At 37.9% G+C, this 23,458-nt stretch overlaps 1 protein-coding gene across 2 annotated transcripts in view; it reads right to left on the reverse strand.

The window, feature by feature from the left end:
* The window catches only part of LOC103039925 (voltage-dependent calcium channel gamma-2 subunit), a 77,672-nt gene that overhangs the window by 8,769 nt on the left and 45,445 nt on the right, over positions 1-23,458 (reverse strand). For both annotated transcript variants that reach the window (XM_007231214.4, XM_049479330.1), the window contains exon 2: positions 9,743-9,826. In XM_007231214.4, coding sequence (XP_007231276.2) covers positions 9,743-9,826 — 84 coding nt within the window. The remainder of the gene's footprint in view (positions 1-9,742; positions 9,827-23,458) is intronic.

Consider the following 23,458-nt stretch of genomic DNA (forward strand, 5'->3'; position numbering starts at 1 on the left):
TTATTTATTTTATTTCTTGTGTAAAAGATGTAAAATTCTCTATGTTACACAACCTCCTCCTATTAGGTAAGATTTTCTTGATTTTTGATTTTTTTAAATAAGTGAAATTACAGATTGAAACTCACTGCAGCGCTGCATTGAGGTGTAATAGGAGGAATAGCGGTGCTCTCGTGTCTGTGCCGGAGCTCCTCTGAGCTCAAATCAGACTCTGTAAGTTTTCCGAGGCGGCCGAGACCAACGCTCGTGAGAACTGCGCCCTGCTTTCCGACCTTTAGTTCTAATGAAACATTTATTACACTCTGGAACTGTAGGGGGAGCCACGGGCACAAAATCTCAATCCTACCTAGTGGATCTTTAAATAGTGATAAAAATCTCCTATCAGGCCCAAAAGCAGCTAGAAATAAATGTTAAACTTTCTATCACACCTCATTCAGCAGCTGAAAATCTTGGCATTAACATGGATTCAGATCTAGCATTTGATAAATTAGCTTTTTTTTACACCTAGTAACATTTCCAGGTTAAGAAATGGATTATCTTTAAATGACAGAAAGAATAGTACATGCTTTCATTACATTTAGTTTAGATTATTGTACTACTGTACTATTGTACTATTGTACTATTGTATGTGCTACTGTCAGGATGTTCCTGCAGTAACTTAAATAAACTTCCGCTAGTTCAAAATGCTGCAGTCAGGGTCTTTACTAAAACTAGAAAATTTGAGCATATTAGTCCAGTGCTATTAGCACTGCACTGGCTTCCAGTCAAATTCTGAATAGACTATAAAGAATTCTCCTGTTAATAAATACAGCCCAAAAATAAATACTGTCATTTTAGTGTGGGAGGTTTTATGGCTAAATTGGAGCAGCCTGGTGGCCAATCTTCATTAATTCCACATTGCACCAGTAAGAGCAGAGTGTGAAGGTTCAATTAGCAGAGTAAGAGCGCAGTTTTGCTCAAAATATTGCAATTATTACATTACATTATGGGTGACATACCAGAGCTCAAAGGAGGAAAAATTGTTGGTGCACGTCTTGCTGGCGCATCTGTGACCAAGACAGCAAGTCTTTGTAATGTATCAAGAGCCACGGTGTCCAGGGTAATGTCAGCATAACACCAAGAAGGACCAACCACATCCAACAGGATTAACTGTGGATGCAAGAGGAAGCTGTCTGAAAGGGATGTTCGGGTGCTAACCCGGATTGTATCCAAAAAACAATAAAACCACGGCTGTTCAAATCACGGCAGAATTCAATGTGCACCTCAACTCAGTCGGGACAATAAATTAGAGTGGTCTAAAACCAGGTGTTTCAGTTTCATTGTCCAACCCCTGTACATCCCATTAAGCTTCTGTGGCAAGACATGACTCTCCATCCAACCTGGCTGAGCTTGAGTTATTTTGCAAAGAAGAATGTGCAAAAATCTCAGTCTCTAGATGTGCAAAGCTGGAAGAGATAAACCCCAAAGGACTTGCAGCAGCTAGCTGTAATTGCAGCGAAAGGTGACTACTAATTATTGATACAGAGGAGCTGAATACTTTTGCACATCACACTTTAACGATTCAGATTTTTAAAACCAGGCATCATTATTCCCCTTCACAATTATGAGCTACATTTAATATTGTGATTGTAAGGTGACAAAATGTGAAAAAGTTTATGAATACTATTGCAAGCCACTATATACTGAATTTGAAATGAAAATAAAGATATTTGTGGGTTTTTTACATGACAGATTTTCTACTGTTCCCTTTTAAGCCACAATATTCACAATATTAGCTTCTCTCTAGATTTAATAGGAACTTTTCCATCCTGCAAAACCTGCCTGTGATTAGGTTGATTCAGCATGAGTCAACTGTGTAATACGGCATTGAGTCGATGCCATTATGAAGAATTAATGCTCACCATTTTATTGAAGAAGTGAAACCTCTGTGTTAACAATTTACTGAAAACTCAATTAGCTTAGCAAGCGCTACAATTAGCTTAGGAAGGAACACAGAAAATGGAATTTCCACCGGTGCTTTTTACACTGAGTCTGTTAAAGATCCCTTAAAGCAAGAATATGTAGCATTTTTACCTTAATATAACAACTTTAAAATCAATGCAAGGCTTCATCTACTTATAATAGGGAGAAATGAGTCTCTTTTGATGCTACTCCAGGTCTAAAACACTGTAACATTGGTAAGGCAGGCAAGACAGCATTCCTAAGAAAACCCTGTAATATTACTGCATCACCTCAGTATGCACATTATTCACACTAATAATACTGCTTTCAGGCCTTAACTGAGCTCTGAGTGAAGTCCTCAAAAATACCTTCTCATGATTGTGACCTCACAATTCTTATTACGAGTGAGACCTCCCAATCCACTTTACAGTCGTAACTCCACAATCCACAATATGACTTTACAACCCTTATTGTGACTGTGACCTTACAATCCTCACTGTTACATCATAATATTTATTATGATTGTGAACTTACAATTATCCACGATTTTACAATCCACAATATGACATCACAACCCTATTTGCACCTGTGACCTTACAATCCTTCACATGACTTCATAATTCTCAATATGATCTCACAACTCTTACTGTGACTGTGGCCTCACAATCCTCAACATGACTTCACAATTCTTAATATGACCTCACAACCCTCATTGTGACTGTGACCTCACAGTCCTCAACATGACTTCAATCCTTACTGTGACCTTATAATCCTAATTATGATTGTGACCTCACAACACTCACTGCAACCTCACAGCCTTCATCATTATTGTAATCTCACAATACTCACTATGACCTCATAATTCTTATCCTGATTGTGACATCACAACCCTCATTGTGACTGTGATCTCACAATCTTTAGCATGACTTCACAATTCTCAACATGACTTTAAATCCTCAATATGGACTTCACAACCCTCATTGTGACCTTATCCTAAATCCTTTTTATGATTGTGACCTCACAGTACTCACTGCAACCTCACAACCCTCATCATGATTGTAACCTCCCAATTCTCATGGTGACCTCATAGTCACAGTAAGGATTGTGAAGTCACAATCATGATAAGGGTTATGATGTCACAGCACAGATTGTTACTAAGATCTCACAATCCTCAAAATGACCTCACAACCCTCGTTGTGACTGTGACCTCACAATCCTCATTGTGACCTTATTATATGCATTATTATTGTGACCTTACAATCATCCACATGACTTCACAATCCTCAATATGACCTCACAACCCTCATTGTGACTGTGACCTCACAATCCACCACATGACTTTACATGATGTCATGATTGTGACCCCACAATCTTTACTGCAATCTATAATCCTTATCATGATTTCACACACACACACACACACACACACACACACACACACACACACACACACACACACAGGCCTCTTCCCCTGAAGAGACTGGTGCTCTGCCTTCTCAGGAAACATCTGCTTCTTTATATAATCACACCCAGAGTGCAAACCAGAGAGAGAACGTGGAGGAGAGAGAGAACGAGGACAGATATAGAACATGACAGGAGGAATAGAGCTAAGTACAGAGTACGAGTGAGAGAGAGAAATATTACACAATATTGACCGATATCCACTGATGGAAGTATGACTGAAACAATTCAAAACAACTTTTTTGGCCCTGTGTTAGCAATCTATAGGCAAGACATCAATCGTGCACCTTGCACCTGGATTTAGGGCGTGTCTGTGTGTTTTTGGTATCCTGAGGGCACAAAAAATATGCCTTGTGCAGCTCATAATGCGCACAAGGCATGAACTAATTCTCTTAATTAATAATGGGTGTTTTGGGCGTAAATAAACCAATCAGTGTGTCACTTCTCATTGCCTTTAAGAGCCAGGTGTGCACTGACTTTGGCACGTTAATATCTTAACAGGGCAGAGTATGCACCTTTTAGCAGAGGATATTGACCTGTACGTTCTCGCTGTAAAGGTGTGCCAGTAGTTTATTTGAGGAAACAGCAATGTTATTTTATTCTTTATTCTGTTTATTGTTGATGTAAAAGTCGGATTTGCATGTGATTTTAATGAACAACATAACTTAGTGATATCACACACATTTGTGACAACACAATTAACAATATAAAGATGACATCACAATCCTGCATTTGTGACAACATTATCAACAATATAAAGATGACCTCAAAATTCTTATTGCAGTTGGGACCTCACAATCTTCACTATGACTATGACCTCAGAATCCTGCATTTGTGACAACACAAACAATATAAAGATAACCTCACAATCCTGCATTTGTTACAGTATAAAGCTGACCTCACAATCCTGTATTTGTGACAACACAATCAACAATATAAAGATGACCTCACAATCCTGCATTTGTTACAGTATAAAGCTGACCTCACAATCCTGCATTTGTGACAACAAAATCAACAATATAAAGATGACCTCACAATCCTGCATTTGTGACAACAAAATCAACAATATAAAGATGACCTCACAATCCTGCATTTGTTACAATATAAAGATGACCTCACAATCCTGCATTTGTGACAACACAATCAACAATATAAAGATGACCTCACAATTCTTATGGCAATTGGGGTCTCACAATCTTCACAATGACCTCACAATGCTTAGTACTATTGTGACCTCATAGTCCTGCAATTTTGACAGCACAATGCACACTGTTTTCTTGCAACTGTGACCTCACAATCCTCCTTGTAATTGTAATTTTTTTTGCGACTATGACCAACTGTGATATTACTGTTCTGAATGTGACATCACATTTATTTTAAATTGAGAAAGCGCAGTTGCAGGTAGTGAAATGTTAAGTCTTGTGGTTTTTAAAGCCTAACCGTACCAGTGCTCAGCGTGCTTGAGCTCCTGTAGGAGTTAAAGATATGAAACTGTTTATTCCAGAGCGTTGCTCGTGCCCTGTCCTCCAGCCCACACACAGCTTCTCTCTCACCATGGTAAATATAAAAACAGCTGCCTCTCTGAACACACATTTGCATGTCCTGTGTGTAATTCTCACATATGTACAGTAGCCATGCCAGAAACATGCTGTCCCTCTGCCACTGCTCTGTATTGCCACAGATTATGAAATGCTGGTGAACAGCCATAAGCTTTGATTTATATATTAACATGATTTAATAATGCTGCATTAAAGGTGCTAATACAGAGGATTTAATGAAGTCATGGGTACAGTCAGCAAGATGATCAGAAACCATGCAAGAAGCCGTTTACGATGTCATTCTATTAGGTGACATCATTAACCCCAATAAGAAGACACAACTCAGTCAGTGACATCACACAGACAATGTTCTCATGGTAACATCAGAACCTGATATATGTGCCTGGGCAATGGTTATTGATCTAACTGTTGAGAAGCCTGAATATGCTTGTGTGTGTGTGTGTGTATGTGTGTGTGTAGTAGAAGAGAGTTGGAGACAGAGAGACAGGAATTAGGTACATTTAACATGTAAAAGAGCTTTTTTTTTAACAAAGTACAGCCAAGTCAACTGTAAATTAATATTGAAGTAATTGAGACTTCAAGAACGTACAAGCAAACATTTAGCAGACTTAAAAACCTGCTATATAGGTGCTCTTAACTAGCGGTTTCTAAGGCTGGTAACGCTGATGAACTTATTCTGTGCTACAGAAGTAACTCTTTGTCTTCCTTTTGCTGGGGCGGTCTTTCTCTGATAAGGCCTTCTTGAGGTCTTTCTCTGATATGAGCCAATTTCATCTTAATGTTTTTGATGGTCTTTTGCGACTGCACTTAATTTTGAATATTTTTTTACTTAGTTCAGAGGTTTCTGCCACAATATGGATTAGAATATTACTCAAATAGTGTTATTTGCTGTATACCAACCAACTCTACCTCTTCACAACTTTACAACTGATACTCTCAAACACATTAAAAGGACCAGAAATTCAAGTAATTAAAGCTCCACTAGGTAGGATTAAGATTTTGTGCTCGTGGGCTCTCCCAACAGTTGTAGAGTGTAATAAATGTTTCTCGTTCTCGTTTTCTGGTTTTCACAGACATATTCTGTCTTTTTCCAGCTTCTGCCAGAGTGTCTGTATGTTAGTTTGTAAAGAATGAACCAGTAGTCCTTGTAGAAGTGTTAGAACTAAAGGTCGGAAAGCAGGTCGCAGTTCTCGCGAGCGTTGGTCTGGTTTGAGCTCAGAACAGCTCCGGCACAGACATGAGAGCACCGCTATTCCTCCTATTACACCTTAATGCAGCGCTGCAGTGAGTTTCAAGCTGTAATTTCACTTCTTTAAAAAGATAAAAAATCAAGGAAATTTTTGACTGGTACAGTATATATGTCTTTCATATAGATTATAGAGAGAAGAAATGATATTCTGCTTAAACTAGATATACTGTATACATACACTACCGTTCAAAAGTTTGGGGTCACATTGAAACGTCCTTATTTTTGAAGGAAAAGCACTGTACTTTTCAATGAGGATAACTTTAAACTAGTCCTAACTTTAAACAAATACACTCTGTACATTGCTAATGTGGTAAATGACTATTCTAGCTGCAAATGTCTGGTTTTGGTGCAATATCTACATAGGTGTATAGAGGCCCATTTCCAGCAACTATCACTCCAGTGTTCTAATGGTACAATGTGTTTGCTCATTGGCTCAGAAGGCTAATTGATGATTAGAAAACCCTTGTGCAATCATGTTCACACACCTGAAAACAGTCTAGCTCATTACAGAAGCTACAAAACTGACCTTCCTTTGAGCAGATTGAGTTTCTGGAGCATCACATTTGTGGGGTCAATTAAACGCTCAAAATGGCCAGAAAAAGAGAACTTTCATCTGAAACTCGACAGTCTATTCTTGTTCTTAGAAATGAAGGCTATTCCATGCGAGAAATTGCTAAGAAATTTCCTACAACGGTGTGTACTACTCCCTTCAGAGGACAGCACAAACAGGCTCTAACCAGAGTAGAAAAAGAAGTGGGAGGCCGCGTTGCACAACTAAGCAAGAAGATAAGTACATTAGAGTCTCTAGTTTGAGAAACAGATGCCTCACAGGTCCCCAACTGGCATCTTCATTAAATAGTACCCGCAAAACACCAGTGTCAACATCTACAGTGAAGAGGCGGCTGCGGGATTTTGGGCTTCAGGGCAGAGTGGCAAAGAAAAAGCCATATCTGAGACTGGCTAATAAAGGAAAAAGATTAAGATGGGCAAAAGAACACAGACATTGGACAGAGGAAGACTGGAAAAAAAGTGTTGTGGACGGATGAATCCAAGTTTGAGGTGTTTAGATCACAAAGAAGAACGTTTGTGAGACGCAGAACAAATGAAAAGATGCTGGAAGAATGCCTGACGCCATCTGTTAAGCATGGTGGAGGTAATGTGATGGTCTGGGGTTGCTTTGGTGCTGGTAAGGTGGGGATTTGTACAGGGTAAAAGGGATTCTGAATAAGGAAGGCTATCACTCCATTTTGCAACGCCATGCCATACCCAGTGGACAGCGCCTGATCGGAGCCAATTTCGTCCTACAACAGGACAATGACCCTAAACACACCTCCAAATTGTGCAAGAACTATTTACAGCAGAAGCAGGCAGCTGGTATTCTATTGGTAATGCAGTGGCCAGCGCAGTCACCAGATCTGAACCCCATTGAGCTGTTGTGGGAGCAGCTTGACCGTATGGTACGCCAGAAGTGCCCATCCAACCAATCCAACTTGTGGGAGCTGCTTCTAGAAGCGTGGGGTGCAATTTCTCCAGCTTACCTCAACAAATTAACAGCTAGAATGCCAAAGGTCTGCAATGCTGTAATTGCTGCAAATGGAGGATTCTTTGATGAAAGCAAAGTTTGATGTAAAAACAATGTTATTTCAAATACAAATCATTATTTCTAACCTTGTCAATGTCTTGACTCTATTTTCTATTCATTTCACAACGTATGGTGGTGAATAAGTGTGACTTTTCATGGAAAACACAAAATTGTTTGAGTGACCCCAAACTTTTGAACGGTAGTGTATACTGTATATTTTTTGACACAATGTGAATCTGGCAGTTGTTATTTAGATTGTCTTACGATTTTATGATAAGTGTACCAATAGAAATGCTGCTTAAAAATAATCTCCACTAGTTTGGCTTCCACAAGTTAAGCAGTTTCTTCTTCCCCTGTAAAGTATTTTATAAGGATAATATACATATAGATCATTACTGCAAAACCTGTATCTTCAAAATAGCTACTTTACAAAGTAAGGAAAAAATCTTCATAACTTTTAGTGCAATTGTAATGTCACAAAATTGTTTGTGGCATGAATCATTTATACTGCTACGACAATTTTAGAAAGCTCAATTTTTATTTTTTGAACTGTTCCTTTAATTGTGTCACAATGTCATAATAAATGGACCAATAGAAATCCTTCAAAATTACAATAGCACTTTTACAGAAACATGACTGTAAATATTTAAGGTTAAATCCTGATGTAACATAAATGACGCAGCTATTTCATAACTTGTATTTTCAGATTTTGTTCTAGAAATCAGGTCAGAACTAGTTATGTGGGACAATAAACATTTCAATAATGCGTTTCATTGAATTGTTAAATGGTTGGATGAAACCAGGAGAAGCAAATGATACGCTTTTAAAAGAAGTTTTACCTCCAGCACTAACCGAGCACACCTACATTTTGTAAATAAGGCCATGTGATGCACTCAGGATGTTCTCTTTTTGATTAAAAGCCATTGTGGAACATTTCTATTAGTCCATTCATCGTGAAGCTCTGATACAATGTATAGAACAACTATTAGGTCAACATGTGAGAAATTAGGTATCATTATATTAGAAAATGCAAGAAACAAAGAGATCAAAAAATAGATAAAAAAAAATAGATCAAACCTGGAGAACCCCAGGAGACCATCTCTAATCTCATTTTCACAATCTTCCACTCAGAGGTCATTCACACTCTTTCTTTCTCTCTCTCTCTTTTAGTATTTCTCTCTCTTGCTCTCTCTATCACTCTCTCTCTCTCTCTTTCATTTTCCATGGTCAAACCCCTGTGTGTGAGTGTGTGTGTGTGTGAGAGTGTGTGTGCTGGTGAAGGGTGGGGGTGAAGGAGAGATTTGACCTATATAGGCGGAAAGTAAAATATTTATAGAAGTAAGTGGCCTAATTGGGGAGCAGCAGGCCGGCCCTCTCTCTCTTCCTTTCCTAAATACCCTCTTTCCTCCCTGCTCACTCATCCCACACCTCTCCTCTTACATATCATCACTGTCCAATGAAAAATTTCAGCATCTTCATTTTTGTAGATTTTTAGTTTACTGCATAATTTGAACACAAAAACTGTCCCTCACACTGTATCAAAATTTGCTGATGAACGGACCAATAGAAATCCTCCAAAATGACCTGAAATAAGCAGCTGTTGCCAAGTTGCAAAAATCTTATTCAACTTAAAAAAACCATTTGATCTATGAAACATTTAATTTGTTTAGAGCCACTACATATCGTTGCTGTCCAAAGAAAAAAAATGTATCACCATTAACGTAGATGTTTTGTTTAGAAGATTATTTAAGCACAGTTTCCTTCACATCGTCTTCAAATTGAATAATGGAGGAGATACTCTAGTGCATGGATACTGTAGATCAGTTCACCCAAACGCCTCACAAACACACATAGGTTGACACACACAAACTCACACACACACACACACACACACACACACACACACACACACACACACACACACACACACACACACTCATTTATATGACTTACGAAGGAAGTACTCTGCTGCATCTGCTTCATAGTCTGCATCCTCAGGAAAGTGGTCAATCTGTTTACACAGCCCTTTAAAATTACCTACAGAGAGAGAGAGAAAGAGAGATGAGAAAGACTGTGTTATTTCACATATTCTCTGAACTCCGCATCCCAACTTCACTCCATATAATTCACTTATTATGTTTGCATGTTTCTATCTACAAGCCTTGCATTTTACTCATCACTGTGTCTTTGTGATTAATATTCTGCATATCACCTCTGGCAACAGTATATTAATAATCGGTCAGTCTTTTATTGTGATATTGAATGAATCTGCCATTAAATTTGTAATAGATAATAATGTGTTGAAAATCCCTAAATGCTGTTTTTAGACATGCTGTATGAAATCAAGATTAAGGTTAAATAATGAAGATAATGACAACTATGTTACTGGTTTAAACTGTTTATTTATTACAGAGTTAAAGCATGTGTCATGACTTTTCATATCTGAAATATACCCAAAATTCAGAAAAGAGAATGTGCCTTTAACCCTCTGATGCATGAGTGACTGGACCCTACACTCTTCCAGAAGTGGGACTAACACAACCTGTGTTAGAATCGTTATGTCTTTATGTCACTTTTGTCATTTTGATACAGAAAAATCATTTTATTAAATATTTTTTTAATATTTTGGTCTACAAAAGAATAATTTATCAGTTGAATATCATATTTTTTTTATTTTGACTATTTTAAACTTAAAACATTTTTAAAACTATCTATATGTAAATGAATGTTACAAACTACTGACGCAAAATATATTCATGACAGTCACAGCTGACAAGAATTCAAAGGTCTTTTGGTCCCACCTATGGAAACTAACATTTTATAAAATGTATTAAAGTATAATGATATAAACAACATGTTTTTTTAAGGAATCCTGTTCATGTAGCTTGCCATCAGCTACCGGAGCCCTGAGAGAGCACAATTGGCCTTGCTCTCTCTGGGTGGGTAGATGGCAGCTCTTCCCAACATCACTCCAAATGGTGATGTCTCTCAGCTCAAGGCCTCTGAGAGCTAATGTATCGGAACCGAGTCGCTGCGCTTTCCTCCAAGTGCGCTGTGATGCTACTCGGCAATGCTGCATCAGCAGCGCGTCAGAAAGACTTCACATGTGTCGGAGGAGGCATGTACTAGTCTTCACTTATGTTGGGGCATAACTAGTAATAGGGGAGTCATAATGACTGGGTTGGTTTATTGGCCTTGTAAATTGGGGTGAAAATGTGATAAAAATTAGAAATAAAATTATTAAAAGAAAAAAAGGCAAAATTATGCTGTATGAACAAACACCAAATAATATCATTGTATCCAAATAGGCCTGGAAAGTTATGTGGTAAAGTATGGAAAAAGGAACTTTACATAAATTCTCAGAAATTCTGAGTCAGCTTTATGCCAATAACAGATTTATACTCAGCGTTAAGAGAAGCATATCTCTTAGTGGCAGCTCCACTTATCAGAAGGTCATCTGGCATTCTACCAAAGCTGAAGCCACCTGAACTACAGCCTTAAACTTCTCTGAGTTTCCTCTCTCTTACAGTTTCCTTCCACAGGACTGCGAGAAAACCCAACAGATTCAGGTCTGGAGAAAAGATGAGATGACAAAACCTCCAGTGTTTATCATGTCTCCTTCAAAGAGAGGAGCCAAATCTAATCCCAAGTTAAAAACTGAATGAAAAGGAAGCAGAGAAATGAATTAAAAAGGTGTTTTTTTTACTGAATGGACGGATTTTCTTTTTGCAAAGATGAAGCAGATGAACAATGCCAAATCGCTTTGTTCACAACTCTCATTGATGCTGTGTGTGTGTGCGTACTCACTCCTCACAATATCGCTGCCATTGTGTGTGTGAATGTGTGTGTGAATGTGTGTGTGTGAGTGTGAGTGTGTGTGCTGTTCTGTTTAGCTCGTTTGCTAATTACATGCCCTCCCAAAGCACTGCAGTTAAACAGACCCTTGTTAATTGCTGATTGAGGGATGAAAGGCCAGCGGCTGCCCTTCAAATGTGCACAGGACTCTCTCTCTCTCAGACGTACACACACACACACACACACACACACTGCAATGAATAACAGAGCTTAAATAGGAAGCTTGCTAGATTTTCATAGAATAGGTGCAGGGCAACATTATGACATTGTCAGTGTATGTGAAGACACTTCAGATGTGATAAAGGATAGTTAACATCAAGAGTTAACATCTAAAAAAAGCTGTAGAGAACACAGTCATGTGGATTGGGCTGTTCTACTATAATATGTCTGTAAAGTTGAGGGAACAATTCGTAATAAATACGAGCAAGTGTGTAAAATGTCTACAAGCGTCCAATACAACACTGGATAGTTTTGTGCCCCACCAGGTTGCCAGATTGACACACAATGGCATCAGTGATCAGTGAATATATACGTTTCAGTGTCCAAAATGCCCATCTGTACCACGTTAGTGGCAGTGATAAAGCTATGTCTAGCAACCTTACTGAAGCTTAGTGATTACCTGTTCAGTAGAAACAGTAGAAACAGAAACAGTAGAAAAACCAGCTTGCCCATTTCCATGGCTGCAGCATACTGTTTGCAAGCTGTTGTCTATACCTGGAGAGTTTTTAAATGGGACTGGGGGAATGGCGGTGGGCAGATTCAGAGCTTAAGACCGACACAGATTTCTGTGATGTACCACACAGTTCAAAATAAGAACAAGAAATAAGAATCTCTGCTGACAAGCACTATTGGTGGTTAAACTCACCCTGTTTTCTTAATATCTGATGATCCATCCTAAGCATGTTAGGAGTTACTACAGAAAATATGCAGGACATTCTGTGGCTGCATCTGTGGAATCTCATAGCACATTTAGTTCTATATACCACATTTAGTTCTGTTCCTGCAATATGATTGGCTAAAAGGCGTTCTATGAGTATCATTATCTGACAGTAATGTACTGTAACCGAAGCTCTCCACGTACTACTTCGCCACATACAGGTAACCTTACAAGCCAAACAGCGCAGCTACAAACAGAGCAGCAATGGAACTATTTTAACTTGCAGAGTTTTTTATAACCAAACAGATCATATTTTCTCATCCTCTTTAACTAAAACTCTTTCAATAAACAGTGATTATGGAACTGTGGTATAATCGCAATAATACACTCGAGGTTTGTGCTATAATGTGTAACATTAGCACTCCCTCTCGTGTATTATTGCTTAAATATACTCAACTCTGAATGCCGAAAAAGCTAATGCTGCTGCACCCAGCCTTAGTGAAGGTAAAACTTTTCTGAAAACTCACACTTATAATGCTGTACTTCAGCAAAGTGGCTTTACTTCTTCTTAATACCTCACTGGTAGAATTCATGCAAGAGGTGCACTGTCAATTTGTGGAAAAAATAAAGGATTTTAAGTGCACATTATAGTCTGAGTCAATAAATACAGTGAATTAAATATTGTCAAATAAGCTGCACTGATTTATGTTGGTTTTGATAAATGGTGAGAAAGAGCAGAACTCTGAATTTGTGGTTAGTGTGTAAAAAAAAAGGGTCTGTCACACATACATCACTGTTGGCTCTTTGGGGTTAAATTCCTAAAGCAGCGACAGCAATAATAAAAAAATAAAAAGAGTGTTATGTTTTATGTTTGCGGTTAGCATTGTGCCTATCAGTGGCGTATACAAGCCTCCAGTACTGTAGCTGTATCTGCAGTGCAAAACTAGAGCGGCACATTTTGGATCACATCATGTAAGGGATAAATTGTGTAGATTTGATCTGATGAAAGATGACAGCTTTATTCCACAGTGTTCTGCCACCTTCTCCTCCTCACACAGTGCTCCTCTTATACAGTGTTAAATATATAAAACAGCTTGAGCCCTGCGAACATACAACAGTGCATTATGTGATACATGTAATTCTCAGCCATGTATCTGTGTCATAGACTTGCTCTCTCCCTCTCTCTCTCTTTTTCTCCCCCACCCAATATCTATCTTGCGTTCACATACACTGACTCGCACACACACACATGCGTGCACGCTACCCTCGCACACACATGTGCATAAAGCCTGGGGTACTGAATCATTTATGACTGAGCTGGCAGAAACTCACACCAACCACCAATGCACAAATCACACACATACACACACACATGATGGCTCACACACTTCAGTGTGCAAGGAAGGAAAAAAGCTCCAGGTTAAACTATTTTTGGAAATTTGAGTTTTGAGTCTATTTTGGGGGGTGGGGGTGGGTTGTGTCATGTGATGCTATTTACATCATTGCATTATTGACTTTTTTTTTTTGGTTGCAAAATTACTGCATACAGATCAGCGCATTCTACAAATCTATGTATGATACATATTTATTACTCTGTAACGTTCGGGACATCAAGAAAAAAAGCAACACATTTGCAAGTTGCAGTTTTTTTCATCCAGTATTTTAAAGCTTCTTACAAGGTAGTCAACATATATGTATATATATGTTTTAATGTTGAGCTGAGAAAAAGCGTAAGACAGCTGATAACACATGGCTACAAAGCCTAAAAGCATAATATCTAATGTAAAACAAATGCTAAATAATTAGAATAAACAGTCTTGCTGATGCTGAATCTAATCTGTGTGTGCCGAAAGCACTCGCCATAGTCAGTCACCAATTAGCTTGATCTAAGCCTAACATGCTAACTAAGCCTGGTCGAAATCACATTTATGAAATAAACCAAGCACATTTTATAACACACCTATCACTAAAATGGTCCAGATATCATAAAATGAATGGTAAGTGCTAGGACCATCAGTTGTAGCTAGGGTCAAAGGTGTAAAAGTATTCACATTCATTACTCAGGTAGAAGTACAGATAGTAGGGTTTAAATATACCTTTATAGATGGTGATGTATCAACTCAATCTTTTTGCTTAAGTAAACGTGTACAAGGACTGGTTTAAAAACTAATTAAAGTACAAAAGTAAAAGTAATGTTAGAGAAAGCATGCCAATAAGACAATAAAAAATAATCTCCCCTCCTCAAAATACATTAATCTTAGGACTGGGCGATATGGATCAAAAACTATATCTCGGTATTTTTTTTCTGAATTGCGATATATGATATATATGTCAAAAAATTTTTATCCCATAAGGTAATATCAAAAAAAAAACTTTTGAGACAAAGCTACATGTACCAAATTTTAGATTGGTACTTTTATAATTCAGTGCCGTATCCTGTATATTAGAGTAGCCTCAACAACTAAAAGTCATTTCAAATTATACTAATTATATAAATATATGCAGGTGTGATGAATCCTGTATAAACCGGTAAGGTGTCGGAATAGAATATGTTCATACTTCTCATCCAACCACAATCAAATTCACTTTATCTGGAGTTGATATATGTCTGGATGGTGTTTTTTTTTTGAAAAATGAAAAACTGGAATGAAAACAAGCTGAAATGAATGTTGGCTGAAAAATATGTACTCCAGTAAAATATAAGTAACTAACATTTCTACTTACTTTCTAAGTAAGGTAAAGTATATGTACTTCAACATTTGATACCTCTGTATCGGCTGCTCAGACTTTTCAGTATTTAGAATGGTTGCTTCCAACCTTTGGACCAATTACAGGAGGTTTAACTGTAGATCGAATAATGTTTTTATTTATTATTTCTAATTCTAAGGCCAATTACACAACCCACTCATTAGAACACCCCCTATCACTAGTGATTCCCCAAGACCAGGTGGTCAGCCACCACCTTTTTTCGAATGTTTCTGAGTAGCATCATAGTGCACAAGCCAGACATCAGCCCTGCAGTGTCTCTAAACTTCACAGATTCCAGTATTTTAAACCCTTTCCCTCTCACACTCTACCTCTCTTTATCTCTGTCTCTCTCTGTCTCTCTCTCACACACACACACACACACACACACACACTACTCCTCCCCAGGCATCAGGTCAATAGCTGACGTCTGTAAAGTGTACAAGTGTTACATGGCTTTTCAAAGCACTCGAGTGGTGCGCTGAAGTAGCCGTACAGACTGAGAGGCAAGGTGTGTGTGTGTGTGTGTGTGTGTGTATACTGCCCTCACAGCATCACTGCTATCCTGTACTAGGTTCACCTTTATGATATCAATGATAGCAATGAAAATAAAACTCAGCTTTTTGTCAATGAAAAAAGGAAAACAATTGCTGTGAATATGTGATGCATCTATTGCAAAGACATGCCAGAAATCATGGGTCAGGAACTTATTTAGTGTTCCACACCTTTTGCAATATTTTTTTCTTATGTTAGTCGCTTGACTGTTTGCACAGAAAATTCTAGACGTATGATGCGGCTCACAATCATTACCACTCACTACGCTGTCCATGATGGCTTTGCTCAAACTTTACTTCACACTTTACCTTGACATAAACACACGCTGGCCAGTGAGTGATCAGCCTCAATCACAACAAGATAACACCTCACCACATATGCAGGTGTGGGCATTCCCAAAAGCAGTCCTCTGATCAATTAACATACAGCTACCATATGGCTCTTCAGCTACACGATCTATATCCAGCTATCTATGTCTGTCTAGTTAACTATGTATAAATAAATAAATACTATTAATAACTACATATGTATTTATGTATATATAAACAGACTGGCTAGTTCAATTTTTGAGTAAATGTAATTTAGCTGCGTCAGCATCTCTTTCTCCCTCTGATTGATCTCTTACTGTCATGTGCAATCCGACCCCTGCCCATTTTCTTCAGATCTTGATCCTAAACATGCAATCAAAACACTTCTAAAAGAGTCATAGTCATAGTCACAGTCACACACACACACACACACACACACACACACACACACACACACGGTTCAAGCTAGTCTTTATTAATTAAGGTGAAAATGTTTTAAAGCTGTTCATCCAGAGGAAAACAACAATACATTATACATACTCACTGTTCTAGTGCAATAAAAATGACGTACAGACACTAGAGGTGCTCCATAAAAGCAGAAATCTTGTGTGATTATCACCATCATCATGTGTGATAGAAGCTGTTGGATATTACAAAATTGAGTCTACTATTAATAATTAATGATATAATAAATCATAACTAATATAGGCTTCTCAAAGGATTTTACATTTATTTTTCTCAGTTTAAGAAGTAGTTCACTGAGGACCTCTACCTCACTCTACCTCGCACTACCTTGCTCTACCTCACTCTGCCTCCAGCCTAGTTATGTCACATGACTATGTACATGCAGGTAATGCATTGCTGAAATTCATGATGTTAGCACAGTTATTTCAATACCTTTTTCATGAAAACTTATATTGTAGGGAGAAATATTTGTAACAATTATAAAAACAGAAACCAGATAAGATACTTGGTTACTTTCTTTGCAGTTATTTTATTTTATAAAATATTTGTGTTTGGATTTTGTCAGTCTCTGTCTCATTTTGTGAGTTTTCTGTGGATTTTTTTTGTGTTTTTTTGCTTCTGGAATCTTTTGTTTGCTTCTGCTTCATTTGTTTGGTTCTGACTTTTGGCACAGTTTTTAGAAGGAGGCGTTTACCTTGGATAACTATTGCTCACCTGATTTTAGTACTGAAAACTATTTCTGTGGCTTAGCCACGCCCACACCGCCAGCTTTCATGCATTTCCAAACATGGCAGAATGACCTCGTTCCTATACACAGCAGCAGTTAAACTGAATTTCTGCATTAAAATGCAAACGTTATGAAAGATATTATTATAAAAAAATATTTACAATTTTGTTTGCAGATTGTATTATTTTGTGTAAAACTCCATATACAGCCATAACAGACACAGTTTACAAAACTACTGATACTAAAGTGAGGTTGCAACACGGCCACCATGCTCGGTGCCATCTTGAATCAACACATTCAATTCGGAAATTAGTTGTTATCTTCCTGCCTTTGAAAACTTGAGACATGTGTTTATGATAAAGCCAGGGCCCCTGCAATAACCTACAATCACACACACACACTTCCGCTCAGCCTATTCCTCATGCCAGTATTGGGAAGTGTTAAGACAGTGGGATAAAAAAGACAAAGGAATAGGCTCTATGGAATATATGTGCGCTTCACTATAATAATCTACAATCAATCTCAACTAAACGCTCCCTTTGGTTCGCCTGCAGCCCCAGAGGCGGCTATGAGCTATGGCTTCACTGAATCCTCCTCATAAATGAAACATCCCTCTTTAGCGCTCAACACATTATTATTATTCTTATAGAGGAAAAGAGAGAGAGAGAGAGAGAGAGGAAGACAAGAGGGTCGAGCTGAGCGCACTGACCCAGTTTAGAGGAAACCACAGAGCAGAGGAGGACAGGATGAACCAATACAGAAACCACGGCTCTCCTGTTACACACACACACACTCTTACACACTCACACTGTCCTTAAAGAGGACCGGGAGCACCGCTGGAGGCTTGGCAGACATCCAAGTCAGCTCCAACAAGGACAGAACCACCACATCATAGGCACTGTATGTCCAGAAATATCTATACACCTTTACTAACAGAAATGCACTGAATATTAGGCTACCAAAATGATTTGGCTGATTTAGAGAATAGAGCAAGTAATTAGTAATTAATACCATACTTGTTTTTTGTAAGTCCTATTTCAGTGTTTCCGCTTATAGAGGAAGAGTGTTTTTTTTTAAGATGCAGTGGAAGCCGACCCACACTCCTCCCCCTACACTAGCACCATTCAGGGAAAGGAGAGGCAACAAACGACAAGTTTAAGTTCATTTTTACGCTTTACTCACTCCAATTAAATTACTAAATTAATAAAGCTTTCAACATCGCTCATCATGCTTATTATCAGTTTACTACCTTCTCAGCTGTATGAGCTGTACAGGACTAGGATAGTAATCTTAGCTTCATCATTTGTTTGCTCACCAAACGTCTGGCTGCCTTTTATTTTGAAGATTTCATTCACATGTGACTTGAGTAGCACTGTAGCACTGCTGACCTACTTTTATTATTAAAAATGCACTGCTGAGGTAAATGACTAATTAAAATGCTACTGCTAAAGTAAACGTATTGTTTATTTAGTATGCCTTCTGGGATATTAAAAATGATTTTCACTATTTCATTTATTGTTTTTATCTATTTCTTTATTTAAATTATTTTCTACATTGTAGATTAATATTAAATACATGGAAACAATTCAGGGACACATATGGAATTAAGTTGAAAAGTAAAAAAAAGTGTTTGTCCTCCACAATCCCCTGACTTAAAACCTAAACTGAGACGGTGATTTGGGATGAGATGGTGCTTCGCATCAAGAAGAAATAGCAGCAGCTATTATTCAGCACCTCCAGGAACTCCTTCAAAATGCTGGGAAACCTATTCCAGGTGACTCTCTCTCATGAAGACACTGAGATTAAAATACTTTATATTATATGAAGATAAAACATATTCTTTTGTTTGTTTAGCCCTTTTTGTTTACAGAAAAATTCTACATGTGTTCCTGTATAGCTTTATAGTTGAAATTTACAATGTAAAAAAATCATAAAATGAAAAAAAAAAAAAAAAAAACACATTAAATAAGAAAAGGTGTGTCCAAGATTTGACTGGTACTCTATATATTTTTTAATCATAGTTTTTAATTGCTCTTTTAGAAGCCACCAGTCATGATGTTTACCACCCAATGTGCTGTCCACTCTGGGTGGTAATGCTTTCTACGATACATTCCCGGTACACGTGACACTTGACACTTCAGAAATGAATGTCGCATCCATCTGGCAACCTCTATCAGGCCTCACTCAAACTCCAATCATTCATGAGCACATTGCCCAACTTGTCACTTGTCGCTACGTTCACATTACAAGCCACATTATGAACGAATCTGTCCCGGAAACGCATCACATGCGCACATTGATTCATGTATAAACGTTGCCTTCTTCACCACCAACAAAAAACATCATATTTGCGAGATGACTTGTAGCTTTATAAATGGAAATGGATGCGTTAGCAGCTCATATGTGGAGCATCTTTTGCTTAAGTGGAGAGCAAACAGCTCGTCTGAAGCACATGCTCAGGTGAAAAAAAGGTGAAAAAAGGTCAGGCGGTTTGCTTTTGCTGTTTTTGCAGCTATATACTTAAATCTGATAAAAAAAAAAACAGATTTGGCACGTTCACACAGTCATGAAAAAATCAGATCTGAGCTGCATTGAGCAAAAAAATTTGATTTGAGTCACTTTAGCCTGGTAATGTGAACATAGCCTTAGACAGCTGTGGGTGTTCCAAAGTCATCCCATTGGGAAACACTTCATGATAATTCACATACAGATACATACAAATGTACATACTGCTGTCACGTGATTTATGGCTTGTTAGTGTAAATTCCCCAGCATTGATATTTGTAAGAAAACTAATACATTTAAAAATAAGCTGAAATGTTCCAAAACTGAGCTACCAACTCCAATACCTGACCTCTTCATTACCTTTTAGCCAGTGACAATTATATCCTACCAACAATGCGCCAACATCTAATGTAAAGCCTTCTCAGAAGAGTAGATAAAGTTAAGGCAGCAAAAAAAGGAACAAGGTGAAGGTTCTATAGCAGGTTCTTTGCATAGTATCAGTCTTTCTACAGAAGGTTCTCAAACTTACATTTTAATTATTGTTTCCTTTCTTCAGTTATACCATTATTTGTAAATGAGAAGCATGAGTGTAAAGAACATTTACAAAGACCAAAGAATCTCCAGATGAATCTCACAAATGTATTTTTCAGATATTGTTTGTTAAGGATAGAGTAGTTATGCTATGTATTGCATGTCTAAAAAAATATATATTTTTCATCATAGTGCAGTGGAGTGGTCTACAGCCCTGCTTCTGGAAGCCTTCCCGCAGACTTTGGATCAGGCCCTAATTCCCTTAACCCCACCAGATCCAACTAATTACTGCCTTTAGAAGTTTTGGATTGGTTGAAAGTGGTGTGTTGGATTTTGGTTGGAGATGAAACGTGCAGGAAGGTAGCTCTCCAAGAGTTATTTTCAATTAAATAAATAATCAGACTGTTTATTGGTCAGCAACCATCGACTTCATTTGCAGTGGTATCGTGAACAAGAATCCTCGACTATAATATATATATATATACATATATATATGTATATAATATATATATATATATTATATATAATATATATATACTAAACTACCTGTGCACTTTTAAAGACCTCAGTGCCTTGTTTAAGCTTTTAATTATTTAATAGGCATAATATTAATTTAATAGGCATAGGCAGGGCTTTCATTTTTCCGCAGGATAATGCTTATCCACACACAGCCATCACTTATATATATTGTCATTACATTTACACGTATACAGTTTTATTCCATTGCAACAGTTGAGTGAAATTGATGCTGCCTTATTTGTTTAGATAAAGGTATTTTGAGTGCTAAACACATTCAGCAAGAGACGAAAATATTTTATTACACCTCTAACACACACACACACACACACAGTACAACTGCAAGCACACACAGCACACATTTTGCTTCTGTGTGTGTGAATTTGCAACTGGTAGCCTTCTCAACTGTTAGAAGGTGATGCAACTCTTTCAGTCTGGCAAAAAAAAGCTTTCTCTATCCTCCTCTATGACTGTTCCTCTCTCTCTCTTTCATTCCAGTTTTCTCTGAAGGTGTCTAAGACATCACGCTGCAGCAAGCCGATCGGTGCCAAGCAAATATTACAATAAACACTCTTGAATCAGCAGTAGGATGTTAATATTGAAAGGAGTCTAAATGAATTAAACTGGGTTTAAACTTGTGCAGAAATATTATTGATAAAATAACTATTCATCAATAATAAAAACAAGCTCACTACGTATAAATAAACCCTCTGTATTCCTGGGCAACACGAACAATAACAGGATAATAACATACAGCTGAGAGACTCTTATAGGAGTAGTTAGTCAAAATATTAAATTAACACTTATCATAGTATAGTCAGTCAGAAATCTGACGTTTTGGGTATCCAACATTTGATTTTCGAGTCAAGAGACGAAGAACATTTGGCTGATGTCACAAAAAAACACTGGATTTAGACTGTCAACAGTGTCACCTCCATAAATACAGACCCAACATTATCTCTCAACCAGCGTAAAATAAAATCAAAACCTTTTTATGGATTTTTCACACTTTAAACTAGAGAAGTGGATATTTTTAGTAAGCATTCCAATTTTAGTTGTAAATATGGTAAATCAAGTAAGATAAGGTTTAAATTTGTTTACACAGCTTTTGGAAGGAAATAAACAAAGACTTTGGAATCAGAGTGTCTCCGTTTTTTTTTTTTTAACACCTCCATTTAAACTCTTCAGCTACAGTAAATAACCTGAAATCATACAAAACCCAGTGTACAAAACTCTTTGCCAGGTAAAAAGTTTGTAAACAGGCTTGTTAAATTACTTTTTTTTTTTCCCATTTTCTCCCCAATTTACACGACCAATTACCACTCACTAGGACTCCCCCTATCACTAGTGATGCTCCAACACACCAGGAGGGTGAAGACTAACACATGCCTCCTCTGATACATGTGAAGCCAGCCACTGCTTCTTTTTGAGTTGCGGCTGATGCAGCATTGCCGAGCAGCATCACAGCGCGCTCGGAGGAAAGCGCAGCGGCTCAGCTCCGGTACATCAGCTCACAGACGCCCTGTGCTGCAGACATCACCCTAGGAGTGATGTGGGGAGAGAGCGCCATCTGCCCACCTGGAGGGAGCAGGGCTCCCTCTGAGTGCCAGCAGCTTGATGGCAAAGCTGCATGAGCGGGGGTTCGAACCGGCGACCTCCTGCTCATAGTGGCAGAGCTTAAGACCACTGGACCACTCGGCGCCGTGTAAAATGACAGTTAAGCAATTTGTCACATCAAAGTCGTATACTTTTGATTTAAACCTTAAAAACAATCAAGAATAATCAAGAAATGCATTATTTGGCACCTTTAAGAACTCTATAAAGTGTGTAAATGACTTTATTTCAAGGTTTTGTGAAATTCCGTGGCACTGCTTATGATTTGCATGGGTGTGTGTGTATCTGCATTGCAGCACTCATGAATGAGTAACACAAACTACATGTATAGCACTTCTGTGCTCCTCTGCTGGAACAACAGAACTCATGTAAAATGGATCGACTCCAGCAGAAAAGCCTGAATATTTCAATCAGGATGCAGAGGGAAAAAAGCGGCACTCTCGGCGCATGGAATCAAACATAAAAGCGGCAAGGCTTGGAGTGCATCATGCAGTCATAAATAAATGCATTGTCGACTCGCCAAGCAGGGCTACATGCACCAACAGTGTAACATTCATTTTTCAGCTGCTTTCCAAGGACTACACTACAAGCATCCGTTAGTGAAAAGCACAACCTGATTGTGCAACGGAAGAGTGAACTTCGTCTCACTAGAAAAAAACTAGTGATGCATCCAAATGGATTTTCTTTTGGTCCAAACCGAAATGGAGCAAAATGAAACATTTGGATGAAGGCAAAATATAACAAACAGTTTTTCACTGATTTTTGCTATTTTCCTTTACCATTGTATAAATATAATGGCCTAACTATTATTATAAATATAAATTAAGGTTGTGCTATATCGTATCGTACACAATAATACCGCAAACATGTTTGACATTTATAAACAGACTCTGATCCATACTTTAAAGGACCAATCAGTAATAAATACAAGCTGTTGTGTGAAATGGCTACAGGAGTCCAATTTCCAAACA

This window comes from Astyanax mexicanus, chromosome 5 (assembly GCF_023375975.1).
Source record: "Astyanax mexicanus isolate ESR-SI-001 chromosome 5, AstMex3_surface, whole genome shotgun sequence".
In the NCBI taxonomy this organism is placed as follows: domain Eukaryota; kingdom Metazoa; phylum Chordata; class Actinopteri; order Characiformes; family Acestrorhamphidae; genus Astyanax; species Astyanax mexicanus.